Consider the following 21,393-nt stretch of genomic DNA (forward strand, 5'->3'; position numbering starts at 1 on the left):
ATCGAGAGATGCAAGATGGTTTGATTAACAGGAGTCACAAAACATAAAAGCAGGAAAGAAAGGTCTATTTCTCTTCAATCTAATCAATTTTCATTAGGGTAAAGGTGTTTATCAGCTTTTAGCACACTGGCTTTGAGCAAGGTGCATCAATCTTTGTAATGAACTTATTAATTAGAGTTAATTTAATTGAAGTGGAATTGAAGGGCTAATTAACGAACAAACTGCTGATGAAGATAGAGGAAAGCTCTGCTGAATTCAAACCTATAAACCCCTGTTGGAAACAACTAATTTCTTTTTTCTTTTTTTTCCTTCTAGCAGTTTAACAAAATGTTTATGGTTAAATTTACTTTTCTACTGTATTACTCAGAAGGTCATTTTGCACAACTTCAGCAAATAGTCTATGCTCATTTTTACAAACCTCTTTCATGAGCTTGACACTTTTGAAATACTTGAGATGATCAGAAGTATTTTACATTATTTTATTGGCCAAACCTTCTTTGAAACATAAATAAAAGATGGAGCATAACTGAATGATCAAAAATAGCTCAGAGAACACTGTGTCAAGAAACAGAGGGTCTGTGTTTTGCCTGAGAACTAGAAAGGATCTCTCACAAATGGCCCTTTTTAGTGCTAGAAATGTTCAGAAGAGAACTTTTTCTTCTAAACAAATTTAACAGAAGACAACAGTTTCTTCTTTCTGTCACTTTTTCTTGCATAGTTGGAATTCTGTCTTATCACTCTCATATGCACAAACCATTATGAAGTACCACAGACCCTCATCAGGAAGTACATTTGTTTTACAAAGATGGTTCCCCATGAAAAAGTTATATTTATTCATAAGCTGGCATAAACCCAGCTAGCCCATGTGTTCACTTTTCATTAACAAAATCATCTGAGTTTTTAGATTAACTGTTTTAGACAAATATATGTCTCACAGTTAGACATGACTCCTCTTTTGATATGTGGCTACCAAACAATATTCTAAAAACTCATATTTGTCAAAAGGCTGCTGTCATACTTTATAAATATTTAGGTTCTGCTCTCTGTGATAGTACCTCCAGTCATTTTCTCCTTTGTTTCCAAGCTCAAGGTATGGTTTTAATAAGCTCAGTTTCAGACTTCCCTCTGCTTCTTCACTCCTACTAACTCCTTCCACCCTGGCAGCTTGCACCCTTCCTCAAAAGCTGTTTAGGATCCATTCTTGCATTCCCTTTGCCTTCAAACTGCTATGATGTCTGTTTTCATGAGAATACCTCCAATTAGCTGTCTCTAGTTTCACTAGTCTAGTTGTGTACTAGGCAAGACGATAGTCAGGTGAAGGCAGTTAAAATATACTGTTGCTGTTTAGCCACCTATTCAGGGCTAAACTACAGCAGTTGCTCTATCACCTGATGATCTTTTCACAGCCAAGAAGGGGGATCAGGAAAAGGATAGGGGATCCACAGGTTGTAATGCAAATGGATTTAATGAATTGGCAAAACTAATATTGCAATACCAGTACTACATATATGATGTTATATCATGCCCTGACTATCATGACCTTATTATCACAGGGGACTTCAAACCACCCTGGTATTTGCTGGGAAGACAATACAGCAAGGCACAAAAAAATCCAGGAGATTCCTGCAGTACGCTGATGGTAACTTTTTGACACAGGTGGTGGAGGAGCCTGTGAGGAGAGGTGTGCTGCTGGAGCTTATGATAATGAACAGAGAAGGTCCAGTCAGAGATGTGAAGGCTGGAGGAAGACTTGAATGCAGTGACCATGAGAAAGTGGAGTTCAGGATCATGCAACTAAGGAGCAGGTTAGTAAGTAGGATAACAACCATGGACTTCAGGAGAGCCAACTTTAATCTCTTCAGAGACCCACTCATAGGCTCAACCTCATAGGCAGTGTTCTTCCTAGAAGCTGTTATCTTGTGGTGGGTTCAAATTACCCCCCAGCTAATTTGAGAGAACTACCCCCCAACATACATTTGCCCAACAGCTCAGTTGGAAGCAAATGAAGCTATATTTACAAGCAGAACTAGAATCTAGAAATATGAAATGCAATGAATATGTACAAACCATACAATATTTACATGTATTTACAATTTATAAACAACACAAGAACCCCACCGAACCAGGGGGCCATCAATATCTTCCCCCCTCTTCCTCCCTGTACAAGGGATGAGAGAAGAGAAGAGAGGAGAAACAGAGAGAGTAGCTTGTTAGTACTTAGCCACAACAGGAACGCAGCCAAGGTCATCAAGCCAGCAGAAGCAACCACAGAATCATAGAATTGTTAGGGTTGGAAGAGACCTCAAGGAGCATCCCGTTCCATGGCCAGGGACACCTCACACTACATCAGGTTGCTCACAGCCACTTCCAGCCTGACCTTAAAAACCTCCAGGGATGAGGCTTCCAACACCTCCCTGTGCAACCTGTTCCAGTATCTCACCACCCTGATGGGGAAGAACTTTTCAGCAAGTGTCCCTCTTTATAATGAATGTGGCATTTATGGTATGGGATACACCTGTGAGCCAACTTGAGTCAGCTGTCCCGGCTTTCGCCCCTCAGCTTAAGTTCATGGCTGACTGGAAACTGCTAATGGCCTGCAGACCACAGCTGGCCTATGCGTCTATCCCAGTGAAACCAGGATACTAACAAATACACTGATTTTCAAATATGTCAAATTCATCAATTATTTTGAACATTTGAGTCAATTCACATTCATGCTGAAGTCAGCACTAAGATTTCTCTCAGGATAGCAAGTCAGGTCCTAACACAGTAATGTCATTAAAATGCAGCTATTCAAGATATTTTACAAAACGTGAGACCTTTTAATCCTTACCATTGGAGCAATCTGGACCTGTCCAGTTAGGATCACAGGTGCAGGTACCACTCTCTTGAAGGTAGGTGCCATGGCCAGAACACTGGTCAGGGCACATTGTCTTCAGGATTTCACAGTTGCTGCCACCCCAGCCCGGGTTGCAGTGGCACTCGCCATGGATACACATGCCGTGGCTGGAGCAGGCTGGGTCCAAGCAATCAGCTGTGGAAAGATGACAAACATCAGCTTAAACTTGTCATTCCTATCCACAGAAATCAACCTATAGAAGCTCATGGCACTTCTGGGTGTAATCCACCTTGTGAAACAGGCAGTAATGCACTCATCTTACTTATAAGCCTTTATAGGTTGAAGCTCAGAAGTTCACCTTTGTTTCAAGCTATCTTGATGCTAGCCTCCCTTCTCTGGTTACGAGGTAAATCAGCAGGACTTGTAAAGACATCTCATTTCCACATCACTTTCTGTATTGTGAAATTTGTGTGTGCACACAAATGACATTGAGACTACCACTGAGATAATGGAGAACATTTCAAGGTTTGCTCTTTTTTCTGAATTACACGATTGGCTTTCGGCCTTGGACAACTGATCTCTGTTCTATGCAACAAGTGTTGGATTCTCTACAGCACTTGCTACCAACTGACCCTCCCAATCCACTACTGCAGAGTTCTGACAGCATAGGACCCTCAACTTGTTTCACAAATAAATGAGTTGCATACTGTCTATCTGTCTTACTTCACTTTAATGTGCTTTAGATGACGAGATTTAATTTAGCAGTTTGACTCAATAAAATGTTACACTTGTAGGGTCAATGGTCTGAAAATTTAATTCCAGAGTCTTAATTGCATTACTTTGTATGTGGAGATCAATAAAATCAATTTGATTGAGGAAGAAAATGGTGCTTTTTACTCCCTAAAAAATAGAATGGAAAATGAGCTGTGTTTTTCAGCACACCAGAATGAATATTATTATGCACATCTCTGGAATATAAAAATGACGTGTCATTTTTCACTCTGATGCATTTGAATCAGCACTTTCCACAATGTGGTTGGTGGAAAAGATCACTAATAAATGAAATACCTTAATGATTTATTCTATATTGTGAAAATTCAATAAGTCTTCTTGTATTCCAACACCTAGTTTTTGTGTGCTTTCTTCTTAGCTGACCTCAGCCAGAAAAAATAAACATAAATACACTGGAAAGCAAAAAGATGTCACACATTATTAAGAATTTTCCCACTGATCACTTAAGAATGAATCAAGTGTAACAGTTCCGTAGAATTCAGTGAAACTAGTGATTCCCAGAATCAACTTTTAAACTTTTAGTTTTCTAAAATGATTGTTGAAGAGACACTATCAGTGTGCATGATCTAGATCTAGCAAAGCCATTGTAGCTGGACTCATCAGCTGGAAACCTGACCAACAATGGCAGTTGCTGGGGTAAATATTTACTCATTTACCTTCTTCACAGTTTTCTCCTTTGTATCCAGAGTTGCAGGCACAAGAGCCCATGATGCAAATGCCCCGACCCCCACACTGGGGATCGATGCACTGCGTTGTAGGCACGTCACACTCGGTGCCCTTCCAGCCACTGTAACACAGGCAGCGTCCTTTGGAGTACTGCCCATTGCCACTACACAGCACCGGGCAGGCTGCTGTGAAATAAAACATGGCAGAAAAATTAAAATCAAGTTCTTCACCAAAGTTTTATAAAGAAGATCATCTAAGATGCAAGTCACGTGCCAGTCGCTTCCGCAACATATTTGTCTTCAAGCTGGTTTAAATTGACTTGAGAATACACCAAGTTGATTTACCTCTCGAACAATCAGGGCCCAGAAACCCAGGAAAACAATGGCAGGATCCAGAAACACATTCACCGTTACCATGGCAATTTCGGGGGCATTCCACCACAGACTCTAAGGGGGGGGAAAAAGAGAATAATTCACAGATGCTCACTGCATGAAGTATCTATAATTTGAATCATACTAAGTGAGAGCATGCTCTTGCTTCCAGAGAAGTGTTTATGTTTGGTGTGTTTGAAGAGCATGAATAACTGTGGTTTTCTATTGCCCATGCCTCTAGTATTTTAGGACACTACATTCCAATGTATTGTAACGGGAAAACCACCAGCTCCATACTTAAAATCCATGCTTAAAAATAGCATCCTCCTTACAAGCACTGTTTTACAAGGAGCTTCACTCCTTATGCCTTAGACCAAGTAACTGATACAGATATTTTGCATTTTGTTCTGAGCAGCAAATAAAACACTATGAATTGAAAACCTGTGAAAAAAGTCAGATCATATAACTATGAAAACTTATCTCTATATTCCAAAATACCCTGCCCAGAGCCTAGAGTTTGATAAGAACTTTGAAGATTATGCTTACCTATAATTATGGTATTAAAAGACACCTGCTCCGCATTTTTCCCATCATTATAGAAGGCCAGATGCCAGATGCCAGAATCCAAATACTGAATGAAACCTGCCTCGTGGAGACTGACAGACCTTGCCTGCCGCCCTGCTCGCTCTGATTCTAGCAGGTTGCGTTGCTCTCTTGCTATCAGCCGGCTGCCATCCAGGAGCTCCACGAAGTCATACTGCAGGAAGGAACAGATAGGAGCTTGATGACTCACGGGATGACCCTCAGCACCATCAGCTTCCCACCAAGAACCTGACAATACGCTTGTATTCTGACCAAAAGTTTCCTTTGGGAGGAGGGAAGAAAATGCTGTAATCAACCCCTGCTTATTTCTTTGTCCCCTGCCCACACTTCAAACAAAATAGCATGTTTATGCTTATTAGAGTAGCTTCTTCAGTGACATCTAGCCAGTGAAGCTACTACATATATTGGAGGAAGAAAACATCAGTTGAAAAGAATCTGCAGTCATGACTTCCATCTGAATTACACGAGAGCTGTGTGTTATATGCATATGAGTTAAGAATAAAATCCAACACCAACAATCTACTTCTCATTCAGTTTTGGATGAAGAATTAAATTGTTCTGTCCCCATTTTGGGCATTCTGAAGATCCAGAGGAATGAGAGCAAGAGCTTTACTTCCTATCATAGAAACCCAAAAGAGAACAAGGAAAGCATAAGACATGGCAATTTCAGAGAATGATAAACTGACAAAACTACAGTATCTCAGATCAATGGACAGCACATATTTTTGTGTTAACAACAATCACATTTTTAACAACCCTCATCCAACTAATCAGCGGGGCTTGGAAAATTGTAGCAGCATCTCAGCTGATAAGCAAGCAAACTCACACTCAAGATTTTATGCCTGTTAATTTTAACCTACACTATGTAACACCTGGAGTGCTAAACCTGCTCTGGATCCTGTGCTGATTTACACTATCTGGGAGCCTACTCCATAGATCGAAAGATGTCTTCTGCATGTTTACCATGTAAAGATCAGTGTGTATATAGCAAAATCAAACATACAGGAAAACTAAAGAGTGTTCTTGCTTGTGATACAGACTTTCTGCTTTTCCTGCCAAGTCTGCTCACAGTTTCACTTTGACACATATTTATTGTATGAAGTGAACCATGCCATGTAACCCTGCAATCTTCCCACCCATTTGAGATCTCGCTCAAATGGAATTACATCCACAGCCTATTAAAGTAAAGGCCAGTATGTGAAATAGCTGAATCACCTGAGCAAGGATAACATCGGTTACTGGGACCAGAGAATCAGTTTTACACCTTGACTTGAGACCTCCAAAAACTGCTCCTGGGACAAAAGAAATGTGATAGCCTTTGTCCTGCAACAAGGATTTAAGTACTTATGTCCTCTTCTTGAAATTGCAGGCCAGAATTCACTGCTGTTATAAGAATGTTCCTCTCAGGTAGTCAGAATTATCTTCTTACCAGTCAGGGTGCAAAAGCAATGTGTAGCTAATATGCCTCTATCAACATTAAGACACTTTTCCAGTTATGTCTGACCAAGAACATAATGTGATTACGTGACTAGGATGTGCAGAATCCAGTACCTCAGTATGCTGTTACTACAAATGGGCGTGCAGTACCACATGAAAATAAATGCAACCCTTATGGAAGAGCACCAACTACTCAAAACCATTCAACACCCTCATTTGTCAGAGATTTAAATATTTATCTTATTTTGTGAGAGAGAAAAACAGGTGTTTTTTTTGGTTGTGTTTTTTTTTTTTTTTTACCCCTCAGCATTTGTCTCTGGTCATGTTTTCCACTGATGTTTTAAGAAATAGAAAGCTCACAGAGTTCTGAGTTTTAACAAGTAAGTTACGGACACTGGAAGTGCCCTTGTAAGCTGTATGGCGCACAGGATCACTTTTTGCAGGAGGACAATTCCAGATGAAAACCATGGTTTTCATACAGGAACAAGTGAATACACTACTTGATTGACCACAAATAGCACACTAAAGGCAGACAAGCATGGTACAATTAATGACTTCATATTTGTAATGTAATAAGGACATATGACGTTATCAGAACACAATTTTAGATTACATTTTAAAAGCCATACAAAAGGGAATTTACTGTTCTGTCAGTCCTCCAGCAAAACACAATAATTCATCTTAACCCTTTTACAGCTTGCTTTTTTTTTTTTTTTCTTCCCTTTTTCTTTTTTGGTATTTGGGACATGGTAAGAGAGACAGACTTGTAAAAATAATTCTCTTCATAAGCAAAAAAAGATACCATTTCAGTTTTCTTCCTGTAAGGATAAATTAATTACCTTTATTTTGAATCTAAACGTGCTGATTTTCCTTATCATTCCATTTGATTTAGCTTTAAACCAAAGTCCCTTTTTTATTCATAAAGTCTCTTTAAATAAACATATTGATTCTCTGGCTGCAAAGGAACTGACATTTTTAGAATGTGTCACAAAGACTTTCAGGCTCGCATTGATTGGGTTTTGAATGGATGGCCACCGTCAATTACTTCGGGTTGATTTATTTATGATTCCCCAGAAAAAGAGAACTATGCACCTCAGATTGGTTTGTGACATACAGATAGTGGCTGTGCTTGAAACTGATTTTTGTACAGAGTTCATACAGAAACACAACCAAAAATTCTGTCCAGATTGTAATATATAAAATAATTTCCCACATGCTGTGTCCCTCACATTTTGGGTTATGGGACATAAGAAGAGTTACATTTGCTGCAATCTGTTATTTTATGATGAAATACTAAGAAACTGATAGAAGTGGTTTATATACTATTGATCTTGCTCCAAAATGAAGGTGTAAACTAAAAGACTTCTTGAGATATCCCCCAAGTTCTTTCTACTATACTTTCATTATGTCCATTGCAGTGGCAGAAGAATTAGCATCAGATTGATACAAGCCACACAACTATGGAAAGATAAGACTCCTCTTACTGGTACTGTCCATTTTCAAATGGATACCAAAAAATAGAAAAGAAAAGAAAAAAAAAAAAAAAGAGGTGGCTAAACAGACAAGGGTCCAGGAGAGAAGTGGAGAACAAGGTGGAAAATGTAATAAATATGCAAGTATTGCACTACAGCCAAAGGTGACGGGCAGAGAAGGCAGCCATTCTAGAAATGAGGAAGCTGTAAGGAGAGAGCTAAAGAAGACGGTGGTGTGTGATTCTACATGTAGAGTATCACAGGCATACGAGCAAAGATTGTGGAGGGGGACAGCTGGTAAGGAAACTTTTTGAATGTTGGCAGAGTGCAGGTAGTAATGAGTTCTCTATTATTTAACATAAGAGCTAAAAATCCAAAAACTGACATTTGAGAAACAGGCAGCAGTTGCTCGTTTGCATAAATTCTGTTATTAGCACTTGTCACTCTGTGACTAGGAGATAAGGGCAGATAGCATTCAAAAGATGCAGACATGAAGTGACATAGATGGGTGAGATGCTACTTTTTAAAGTCCTCATGAAACAACCCTAGTTTTATACATCCAGAGATGGGCTTTGAGCCAACATTTATCATTCTGGGATGAGATGTTGAGAGCTATGGTAGACAATCTACCCTAGAAGTACTAGTTCTATGATTAATTAAAAAAAATAAAACAAAACATCAAAACAGACATGATTAAAGCATTGTATGAAACATGGTAAAACATCTGCTACCATGTGCTGTTCTGGTCTCCCCATCTTATGAAGGCTGCAGTAAAATTGTGGAGTATTACCCAGTTTATTGGGGAATGGCAAGGATGATCAAAGAATTGAAGCAAGTTTCACACAAAGAATGACAAAAGAGACTAGAAAAAACACAGATACTAAATATATATAGTAAATACAAATAAATATAAATAAATCAAGGGTGGCATGGAAATATCTGAAAAACTCTTCACTGCCTCTTCCAAAACTACCAACAGAGAGTCAAACTAAAACTACCAGGATGCTGCCTCAAAACACACTAAGGAGCATAGCGTGAGATCTGTAGTTAAGCCATGAAACTCCCTGCTGCTAAAAGCTTCCGTAAGTTTAAAGATGATTACTCAAATTCACAGGCAAAAAAGAATCTATCAAAGGTTGTAAAATACAAAGACAGCACAGTTGACTCAGGAAATCCTTCAGCCTTTAAAAGCTGGAGGCCAGGAGAGTATTGTAGGAAAAGTAACTACAAATCTGTCATCCTGCTATATTAATCTCTATGTATCTGCTAATAGCCACCATCACAGACAAAATGCTGGGCTAGATGGCCCTTTGATGAAATTCAGTGTGAACATTCATGTATTTTTCTAATAAGCTCCTATGACACTAGAAAGTAGGCAAGCAAGTTGCCTTGTCCAAAGGAAGGATGGAGTGAAGCCCGGAATTATCTTCTTAGTCTGGCCCTGCCAGCTATGTCTGGCTTGCAGTTAAGAACTTTTGACAGCACAAGCCGTAAGTGTCAGGGGAAATAAGAAAACAATAAGAAGATTTATGACTGCAGATCCCATAATATTCTATTCCATTAGATGAATTTTTGCCTAAATACCTCGTTTTGTTTATATCATAGAATGGTTTGGGTTGGAAGGACAACCAAAAGTCATCAAGTCCAACACCCCTGCAGTGATAAGGGACATCCTGCATTAGATGAGGTCAAGGCCTGACCTTGAATATCTCCAGGGATGGGGCTTCAACTAACCTCCCTGGGCAACCTGTTTCAGGGTTCCACCACCCTCATGGTAAAGAACTTGTTCCCAACATCCAATCTAAATCTACTCTTCTGTAACTTAAAATCATTGTCCCCTACCCTATCAACACAGGCCTTTTTATGTAGCCCCCTCTCCAGCCCTCTTGTAGGCCCTCTTTAGGTCCTAGAAGAATACTATTAGGTGTCCTTGGAGCCTTCTCTTCTCCAGGCTGAACAACCCCAGCTCTGTCAGCCTGTCCTCGTAGGAGTGGTGTTCCAGCCTCATGATAATTTTCATGGCCCTCCTCTGGACCTGCTCCATCAGGTCCATGTCCTTCTTGTGTTGAGGGTTCCAGAGCTGGACACAGTACTCCAGGAAAGGCAGAATCACCTCTCTCAATCTGATACTTTGGTAAAACACATATTTTACAAGTACAAGCCATGTCCTCATCCAAGTCCTGTGTGTAGGACTTTGTTGCAGAAAGGTGTAAACTGTTGAGAAGTATTTTACTCCTTTTTTTTTTTTTTTTCTCCTTTGTGCAGGAGCATGGTCACAGCCCCCCTCTTCCAACCACTCACTGGAACTGCATTTTTAGGAGAAAACATACATTGTTTCAGGCACTAAAGCAAACATCACTGGTTTTAAGTCTGAATCTGGTACATTCTGATCACTTAATGCTCTTGTACATCTCCAGCAGCCTTGGAAGTTCTCTAGGGCACTGATCAATAAGCATGTCTAATTTTTCAAGGTGTCAATTGTCAGCCAACTGATTTGTAAAAACTACTCTGATTATATGCCAGGCAAAAATAGGACAAGAGAGCTTGACCTGTATCCCAGGAACAATGTATCCAAAATGCCACAGAAACTACAGAAGATCACAGTATAACTTAGGTTGGAAAGGACCTCGAGGATCATCGAGTCCAACCCCTTCCCAGCCTCTTCTGGGAGAAGAGACCAACCCCTTCCCAGCCACAACCACCCCTCAGGTAGTTGTAGAGGGCAATCAGGTCACCCCTGAGCCTCCTCTTCTCCAGGCTAAACAATCCCAGCTCCCTCAGCCTCTCCTCATAGGGCTTGTGCTCAAGGCCTCTCCCCAGCCTTGTTGCCCTTCTCTGGACACCTTCAAGTGTTTCGATGTCCTTCTTAAACTGAGGGGCCCAGAACTGGACACAGTACTCAAGGTGCGGCCTAACCAAAGCAGAGTACAGGGGCACAATGACTTCCCTGCTCCTGCTGGCCACACCATTCCTAATGCAGGCCAGGATGCCATTGGCCCTCTTGGCCACCTGGGCACACTGCTGGCTCATATTCAGGCGGCTGTCAATCAGCACCCCCAGTTCCCTCTCTGTTTGGGAGCTCTCCAGCCACTCCAACCCCAGCCTGTAGCTCTGCATGGGATTGCTGTAGCCAAAGTGCAGCACTCAGCACTTGGTCTTGTTGAATGTCATCCCAATGGACTCTGCCCATCTGTGCAGTCGGTCGAGGTCCCTCTGCAGAGCCTTTCTACCCTCTAACTGACTAATATCTGCTCCTAGATACAGTAGCAGGATTCACATATGATTTTCTGTCTGTATCATACTTACACAAGCACTTGGGCAGTGGGAATCCAAAGGGAAAGGAGTCTGCATAATGCAGATGATGAGAAACAGATATTGTTATCTCCCTTTCCTGAGTTTTTTGATAAAGGGCACCCCTATTTCAATCTTTTGCCAGGATAAGGAATCACGTAAGGATCATTTTTCATAGACTTATCTATTTCCACAACCTCTCACATAAATGCACAGTCCAGATCAGCATCTTCAGTTTTATTCATTCTTGCCACAATCCCCCTAGCTCCTGTTATTATTGTTATCACTGAGATGGCATTGGTATTCAAAACCCCTATTTCCAATGGCTGATAACTTTTCTGAATCAATTTTCTTTGAGCTAGAATTTCTCAGGCTTGTTGTCTGCCTGAGGGTGGGAGTTCATACGTGACGGTCTGAGGAAAACCCACTCACTAATTTTTATGAGGGTCAAACTTTTAAATAAATATAAGTGCATTTTCTGCATTCAATCATTTATAGTTTAACAGAAACTAAACTAAAGAAATAAAGCAAATACAACATTCTGTGATTTTAGCTGCATGAAACTCCTTTGCTGACCCTAGTTCTCCCTCTGTTGTTTGTGACTGCCAGATATTGGCGTTACTTCTGTGCTTTAGGTATTTTAGAAGTTATGCCTGAAGAAAAAAGAAAACCACAAAAAAATTGAGAGAGTGCAATAGCATGCAAATCACAATTAAAAATAGGGAGATTAAATTAAAATAAAATACTTTAATTTTGTAGTTATTGGTTTTCTGTTGCAACTGCATATCAGGCATACTCAGTCAAGCTTCATTCCAATTATTCCATTATGTTGCCATACTTAAGAGATGTGTCCAGGACAAATTAATACACTTAGAAAAAAATAATAAAAATCAGCAAGATGTTGCATAATGCTTTAATTAGCATAGGAGAGCATAAACTCAGGTCCCTTTTCAGGTAGAAAAATGGCTTAGAGCCAGCACTTGGATTGAGCTGAAAGCAATCTAAACATGGGGAAACTTCTATCTTAAAAGTAAAATCTCAGTACAATTGATTATGACATACAGTCTAAGAAAATTATTCTCCCTTTGTTCTGCCAATGCATAAGACTATTCATTCTTTCATACTTCAACTTCTCTGTAACTATGGATAAAAACTGTTTATTTGTTACTATGGAAAGGCATGACCATATACAATAAAGTGTACTTAGCTTCTGAAGGAAGGAACAGAAGAAATCCTCTGGGACACTTATGAACAAAGTTTCAAGACACTAGATGTCTAGTAAAGATGGGTAATTTTAGAACCCCACGTTCTGCACAGACACATATTACATATCTTTTCTTCTGTGTATTTAATTAGTGAGACACCAAGCTGTAAACACTGTAGCATTTGCTGTAGAACTGAAACTTTCTTGAAAAACTCTTGTGCTTTTGCTTGGAAATTTGGCTGATGTGCTCTTTGCCAGGCATGTGACACGTGCAGCATGTGCCACATAAGTATTCAGTATTCCTAAGGTTGGAAGAGACCTCAAAGATCATCGAGTCCAACCTGTCACCACAGACCTCATGACTAAAGTAGGGAGGACATTACTGCCCACTGCAGGCTTGAACTCAATAAGATGCTGTATTAGTTTATTTAGGATTTTAAACATGTTTACATACCACAGAAGAAAAATTCTGCTTGAAACAACTCCGTATCTGAAACATCATCATTGCTCACAGCATTCAGAACAACTCATAAATAAGAATGCTCCTCCTCGTTTAAGATCTCATCACTTGCAGCATTATGTCTTGGACACCACATGAGATCAATAAAGTACAAAATGTTGAAATAAAAATCATCAGATCATGAAAGGATATAATCCTGAGAAAGGAAAGATACAAGCTCACACTTTTCAGTAACATGTCCAACCTTTAATGCAAGCACTTCTCACCTGAGTGTGTGAAGGTGGTAAGCCTTTTCGGCCATATACTCCAATCAGTGCATCCTTCTGAAGGGATATATTGAATTTTAGAAATTGTGGCTGATCAATGAAGAGTTGTGATCTCCAAAAAATCCCAGGGGGAACCTCTTGTATTGCTCTTCGGCCTATATCAAGTTCTCCAGAATCTATAGTGTTGTTTTCTTGTACAAATCCTCCCAATTTTCCTGACAGGTTAGAATAAGAAGAGATAAAAAAATTAGTATTCCTTTCTTGCTTTCAATCATCCTTCATATAAACCAGCAAATATTTAGAATCACAGGAGATAAATTGTTATCTATAAATCTTTCTGAATGTAAGATCCCAGGGAATTTACTGATATGGAACTAAAATGGTAAAGATACCACAAATATCTACCAAGGAAAACTACTGTAACTTCCCTAAGCACTAGCATTATGGAATCTGTTTGAGGATCTACAGAAAATTTATCTATTTATTAATTAATTCATTTTCTCAAGCATTTTAGCAGGGGTTTTCCAACATAAGGTCTCACACAAAGTATTTAAGGTAAAGGGAAATAGAATAGGAAGAACAGATATATAAACATAATTGGTCAAAATAACCAATATACAGTCTTTTCTACATTAAATATGAGAACATTTATACACTCCTTACAGTATCTATAGGTCTAGTTTTCTATTTTTTTTTTGTTTGTGGTTCCTCCCTGAAAAGGCAATATTTCTTGCTCCACTGTGTATGTTCTTACACCTTCCCTCCTTGTAATGCCTTCATCCTCCTCACTCCCTAGCCTCAGCCTCAAGCTTATCATCACCTCCTTGTCCACACTGTGTCCTGAATAAAATGTGTAACTGCATGTCAAAATCTGGTACTTTCACTGTTTTCCTGTATTATGAATATGCATTTATCCTTCAGGCCAATTACTAGGAATAAGAACATAGCACTGAAAGGCATTAACATTTTTTCTCTGTAAAGCATCTGTGCAACTATCAGTCAACTTTAGGAGGCCAGTGATGATGGCTTGGACATGCCCAGAAGAGGGAAAGAAGATGCTAACACGCAAAAGACATGTAATGTCAAGTACTAACACTGAACAATTGGTTTTGGCATTACAAAATAAATAAAGTCTTAAACTTTATTTTAAACTTCATTTATTTTTAAAACATGGAATGGTTTAATGAACTTTCATCAAGACTGTTTGAGGCCAAAGACTCAGATCTGATGTTCAGACACTAACTCCATGTCATGCAGCTGGACACGGGCAGTCTTGAAAGCTGGGGCCAGGGTCAAAGCCCACTTCAATCCAATGGAATCAATGCTGTCAAATGCAAAGATGCACTTAAGAACTTGCTTACCAACATCTCAACTCTGGAGTAAGCATGTAATGCCACATTTAAGTAGGTGGCACATGAAGGTGACCTTTGTGTGAAGAAATATAAAGAAAGATGGAACTATAGTTACAATCCTACAGCCCACTTTGTTTTTACCAATTTATATTCCTTCCCCCCCCCAGCAGCCAGTCTACTATAAAGTCTTAACTAAACCCATCTCAATGTGAGAAACATGTTCAAGTGATGCTGATTTGTTTGCATTAAAGTGTTCTGATAGACTGACAACACTCTAGTGCTGCCCCACCTTTCACATTCAAATTCCACATTATTCATCATTTGATGGAGCAAACTGACACAACCTTTTTGCAAACATTTAGACTTAAAAAGTAGATTACAATCTGAAATGCCAGGTGAGGTCACAGATTGATCCTTGCCACATTTTGTGCATCCAAGATGAACAGAGACTGCTGCTGAATTAAACAGGTACAGAAGCAGTACTGAGAGGCTTTGAGCAGGGGGGCTTGTATCATCACCAGATCTGTACCACAACAGTGTTGAAATCACTGAAAATGTCTCATCATATTGATCAGTACTCTGCTGAGAACAGACAGTTTAGTACCTGATCTTGGAGAAACCTTTTTTTATTTTTACTTTTCAAGGTGAGTCTGCTGCTTTTCTTGCTTTGGACTTAACCTTTCACAATATTCAAATGTTATTCTAGAAGATGGAGCTGTATTCAGTATTTTGGTTCATTTAAGCATTTGTTTCTTACCACCCCTTTCAAATTTAAGCACATTGTGTAGTATAATTCACACACTGATGACTGGCAGTCACTAAACAATAAACACTTATTTGCAGTATTGATCTGCAGTTTCCCATATTTGTACATTTGAAATGACAAACAGCTACCTCTTACTAGTGAAGAGATGAACTAGACAGCTTGAGCAAGTGTGCTGTATCAAACATTATAACCAGCTTGCCAGGAATGCTTATTACTGGGCTTCAACACTTATCCTTAGCAAATAATGATCCTACAGACTCACATTTTCTTTACCAAAATAGATGCACTTTTACCCATGCCCCTTTAATGCCACACCACCTCTCTCCCCAAATCATCACTGTTGGCTTGCCCTCCTAACAACAGGACATTAATTATTCTTTGTTCCCTGTTGTACCTAAATGGGGGTAATAAAAATTCTTAGCAGCATCATAATTTCCCTTTTCACTTTCTAAACAGTAACAGTTCTTACATCAAAATATGAAATGTCACATTTATTCACAAAAATCCACACTGACAGAACTGTCCAAGTAAGAACCCAAATGTTAATATACTTAGCTTCCTGAATATTTTCTCTTTCACTATACTTTTTCACCCTTGGAATTTCTTCTTCCACAGACCCTCCCCAGAACACAGTAATACAAACACATAAAAGTATTTATAGATATTTTATAAGGATTTGTACTTATATTGCTAGACATACTATTATTTAACATTCAATATACATTAATTTGGTGTATCACACACTATCTAATATATACAATCATGATAGGATGCATTTGTGATTCTAATAAGCCAACGCATTACGGCTAATTAATAGGTAAAACTTTTGTTGTATGTAGTATCTCTAAACTGCATTTAGAAAAATAAAACCATGTTTGGAAACAAAAATCCACAAAAGATACAAAAAACCTTTGGAAAAGGCCTGTTCAGGGATTTCAGCTTCACTTAAATGATCTGCATGTAAGAATTATTTCATGTGCTTTAACTTTCAATTCATGACTAGCGGCTTCTATATAAAATTGTCTTGAGAGGTAGTAAGGATGCATCTACAAAATCTTTGCCCATTCATCACACAAAGTACCCATACTTCTGCATGGAAAATGAGTGTTTGGGACCTAGGACACAATTTTCTATGATTTCTTGACCAAAGCAGGCACAGGATTACCCAAAGTACATGAGAGAGTCTCAAGGAAAATGCCTGACCCTTAGAACACTGGGAACTTCTCCCAACCAAATTGGAGTATCAGAATATTATCAAAGGGCTAAAGAGGAGCAGTATTGAAAGTTGTTCAGCTGTTAAATTATCCAAATTAAGGCTTTACTGATTCTTCCTCGGTTTTCAGTAACTACTCTATTATAGGGCCCCCCCTCCTTCAGTTTTACATGTAGTCATAACACTTTGCCTTCTGCTTAACCTCCCTTTTGTGGTTTAAAATATGTATTCTCTGGTCTGTCTGTTGTTTAGTATTGATGTATGCTGATAAATGACCACTTACCACATTCTGCAGAGGACAGCATTTTAACAGTGGACAGAATTAGCCCCTTTCTCATGTGTAGGATTTAGGGAGATAAGGAAGGAAGATTTCATATACTTCCTGTTATTTTTTGAGGCAAAGCAAAATGGGTTTTAATTTGTAAAAAAAAATAAATTTAAAAAAATCAGGGGAAAGGAACAATTAATATTTATGAAGTATTTCCAAACCCACTTATATATTTTATACAAGAAAGTATACTGCCTACTGGGGGCAGAAGACAGTGAGTTGATGAGCTGTCACTGCAGCATCAGTATTGAACAAATATATACAGTAACATTTTCCTATTCATTCAAAACAAGAACACAGCAAGAGATACTGAATATCTAAGTGCAAGAAAAAGGCAATAGGGTAAAGGAAATGAAGAAAGAAAAAGTCCTATTGGAAAAGTTCCATATGCTTACAAAGATGACAAAATAATGAACTAAGGTGTATCTTTTCTATAACTGTTAGCTGTGATAACTTGAAGAATTTTCAAGATGTCAACTTCTGGCAGAGGCTCCCTTCTCCCCAGTGGTAAGGAGGTCAGTTCTACCTTGTGAAAGGAAAATGGATTTTTGTGTAGTGAAGCAAACACCACATTCATCAACCATTTAAATCAAGTTTTCCATTCAAAACCTATTGATTTTAAAGCCTCTGTTAGCCAAAAGTGCACAGGCCCTTGAATGTTTTGAGAATCTTAAAGGGCAACATGGAAAAAGGTCGATAAAAAAGTCTGTTTATGTGGTTTGTAGCTTAAAAGCTCCTACAACAAAATTAATACAACTTTTTTGGTTGGATGACTTAGACTCAATAATATATGCTTGAGACTTTAAGAAAACATAACATATTACACATAACCTCTTATATCATGACTTCATATATTTCAGAGAGAAATTAAAAGAAAACATCATCATCTGTAGAGAAAAAAACACAAGACATTCCACAGCAAGAACATCATGCCATAGGAATCTCCTTGATCATGAGTTGCCTTCTCAATACAGCTGAAAGAGAAGCTTCAAAAATACACAAAACCTCCCTTAAGTTCCTTTCTGCTGCCAGCTCTTCATAGAAAGAGGTTATGTCCCCTTTTCAGAGATGAGGCTTTTGTCTGAAAACTGTTCAGAGCTTTCTGGGACACCTAAAGATTGAATCATGGTATCAGGTCTTTTTTATGAAATGGTGTGTCCTGTCACCTCAGGCTCCCTAGTTTTGTTATGACCATTTCTGCAACACAGGACTCCAGGTGCCCCAGTCCCTTGGGCAGGATGACCCAACCCAACCTCATCACTATATTGCTACCTCTGAAGTTCCATTTCTCTGGATATGTTATCTTTTCTATCTTCATCAAGCATTACACGTAAAATTCTCATGAGGAATTCTGGCTGACAGCTAGCTTTCCTAGTAAGATTGACATTATTGCCCACAATCCATCACTCTCTTCACATGCTAGGTAGGAGGATTGGTATGCTCTTTTCAATTGTAACAGCTCTTGCTCAGTATCTATGCATCATACATATTTAAGTTGCTATTACTTGCAAATGCTCTGTACTTCCATTAAATATGCAGTTTTGAAGGAAAAGTGTCTATGTCTGGCAATGCAAACAAGACACAAACAAAGGAAATGCTCTGAAAGGAGAAAAATTGGTGCCTGTTTCACTTACCATTTTCTCCAGCAGGTACTGTTACAGGATGTGTTGGCACAGTATCAGAATTCACTTTTCCATTCTCAAATGTATCATTTTCAGTTTGCTGCAACTGCCAGTTGAGGCCAAACAGATGCATTGCTGGTGGTAAAGGACACAGGTTATTTGATGTTCTTAACCACAATGACAAATCACATAAGTAATGGCTTTCCATGCTTCATAGCAGAACAGCGATTCATACATTGAAAAATTAAATTACAGGAACAAGCATTGACAGACTAATAGTTCAACTTAGCAATGGCACTAAGCAATTACTACCACTGTCCTTTAATGATACAGTGCTTTCGGTGAACACAGTTGACAGAAAGCTCACCAGTCTCATTTTGAGTCTTTCACTGGTCCCAGATCGATGTTCAAAAGGATAGGCAGTAATTATGTGCTTTCCCCCCTGTTTTTTTTCACTTCTGATCCTTCCAAAGAGACAAATCATTTAAGCGAGCTCCTAAATGACCTACTAAAATAACTTATTTCAGCAGCAGATAGCTCTGTTCTGGTTAGCCAGAAAGGGAAAAGAAACTATGGAAGAGAAGGAGGAGGGTGCTGTGGGTGCTGCAGAGCTAACCTAAAATGTGAACATTCCTTTTCATGCTGTCACCAAGACCGTGCAAACTCCAGTTACCTGCCAATTCCTTGTGCTCGTCTACAGAACAAGACCATTAGCAGAGCTGGAGACACTGAAGCACTTTGCTCTGATAATGTTAATGCATCTGAAATACGTAATTCCCCACCACCATGTTTATTAGAAAGGTGATACCACATTGGAAAAATTAGCTAAACTGATTATGAAAGACAAAGTCAATCTTCCATGGTGTTAGGAGGAACTGATTAAGGAACCCTGATATCATCAGGGATTAATGAATGAAGCCCCTGCCTGAACTCTGACCAAAAATTGGAAAAAAACGAATAAACCACTTTAATGTTACGTTGTGACACACACAACACAGGCATTTCTTGCTATTTGAAGTGTAATTCCTTCTCTGTCAATGACTCTGCAATACCAACATTAATTTTATTGTAATTACTCTAATTTGTGTTTGGTATAACATGGGTTTGCCCATTCAATAACAGCAGTTACCTCAAAAGCTAAAATAGTTTTTCAATGCTACCTGGGAATACAAATACAGTGCAAAAAAAAATCTGAAATAATATATTTGAACTATCAGTGCAAAGTATAAAGAAGACAATTCACTGTATCTTGTTGCTTCTGCTCCTTCTGTCTCTGAAACAGATCACTGAAACAGCAGTCGATGTTATTAATGTAGTCATTCTTTCCACACAAATAACAAACTGTTTTTAATCCCTGTTTGGTTTCATTTCTGATCTTTCAATCTCTCTGTATTGACCATGGCAACCCTTACTTTAGACGAACAGACATCAGTGGGAATTTTGTCAGGCAGACAGCAAACACTGCAGAATTAAGATCCTTTCTGCCAAGTCTTCGCTTTAAACCCTTTCCCTTACCTTCAACAAGACAAAGAAAGCAGAATGCAACCAGAGACCTATGACTGAATGCTTCAAAGACTGAAATGCTCCCTACAGATGACATATCTCTTTGCTCCAAGTTTCTGACTCTACTAATGTTCTTCATTCTCAGACCTCAAATTATCTGTTAAGACCTGATAATGTAGAATGTTCCTTGACCCTGTAACTGTATTTCTTCTCCCTGACATCTCTTGTTACGCCATAAATCTGACCACCACCATTTTTGGCACATTGCTAGAATTAGCCATTATTGTTTTGGCTCTACCTCAGCTGAAATTCTTATTTATGTATTAATGACCTGATGATTGTACCTACTTTTGCATATTTTGTCAAAATCCCTTGGGTCAAACTCTGTCAGAAATGAAAAGACTGCAAATAGCTTACTATTTCAATATTGAAACCCAATGTATTTCTTGTTTTCAGTTTGGAGGGCTAAATCACCCCTCCTAGTTTTTCTAGCTTCTTATGTCTTTTAATACTCTTCAGGAGAAAAAAAACCAAAAAAACCCTGACATTCCCTCTGTAACTCTAGAAGTGCATCCCTTCCAAACACATGAGCTTAGAACATCACGAACAGCTGTCTGCTGGTGCTATGTAAACGCCCGGTGCCTCTTCATGCTCCACTGAGGGATTAGAAAGGGAAGCTCTGATGTGACCTTCCAGTCATTCCCTCATAATTCAAAATAGCAAGAATTTGACAGGTTAAAAAGCAAGGACATCTCAATGAACCATTGTTGCTACAAGGTAAGTGAAAATTACCAGGTTGCTTTTTTCTCTTTTCTGTGTTTGCACTGATATGAGTCCCACTATAGCATTCACAGTCAAAGACGGTGAATAATAGCTGTACCTCTCAAAAATACTATTGTACTCTTAACTCTGACACTGAACTAGCTCCAAGTTTGATATACAATGTCTAATAAAAATGGACAGACGGATACAAGCAGCTGTTTCACGGAATATCAAGAATATTTTTGAAGTAGGACAAAAATGTTGGTTGACAATTCCAATGACAACCCACACTTCACAGCATATACTATGAACTACTATGAAATATCCCTTGGACAGCACTATGGAATTCAGAGAATTCTCCTTTTCATATGAGAACAACATGAAAGTATTAGGCTTGTTAACACAAGATCAAAATACAATGCACAGTTTCTTTAGAAATGAGTGAC

The 21,393-nt window shown here is 38.8% G+C and overlaps 1 protein-coding gene across 16 annotated transcripts in view; it reads right to left on the minus strand.

The window, feature by feature from the left end:
- The window catches only part of TENM3 (teneurin transmembrane protein 3), a 423,644-nt gene that overhangs the window by 80,433 nt on the left and 321,818 nt on the right, over positions 1-21,393 (minus strand). For all 16 annotated transcript variants that reach the window (XM_068137014.1, XM_068137013.1, XM_068137012.1 and 13 more), the window contains 6 exons: positions 18,695-18,817; positions 13,402-13,616; positions 5,215-5,425; positions 4,642-4,743; positions 4,288-4,482; positions 2,834-3,034 (listed from right to left, as the gene is read on the minus strand). In XM_068137014.1, coding sequence (XP_067993115.1) covers positions 2,834-3,034; positions 4,288-4,482; positions 4,642-4,743; positions 5,215-5,425; positions 13,402-13,616; positions 18,695-18,817 — 1,047 coding nt within the window. The remainder of the gene's footprint in view (positions 1-2,833; positions 3,035-4,287; positions 4,483-4,641; positions 4,744-5,214; positions 5,426-13,401; positions 13,617-18,694; positions 18,818-21,393) is intronic.

This window comes from Melanerpes formicivorus, unplaced genomic scaffold (assembly GCF_026170545.1).
Source record: "Melanerpes formicivorus ecotype bairdi unplaced genomic scaffold, bMelFor1.0.p_v2 SCAF_4, whole genome shotgun sequence".
Lineage (NCBI taxonomy): Eukaryota > Metazoa > Chordata > Aves > Piciformes > Picidae > Melanerpes > Melanerpes formicivorus.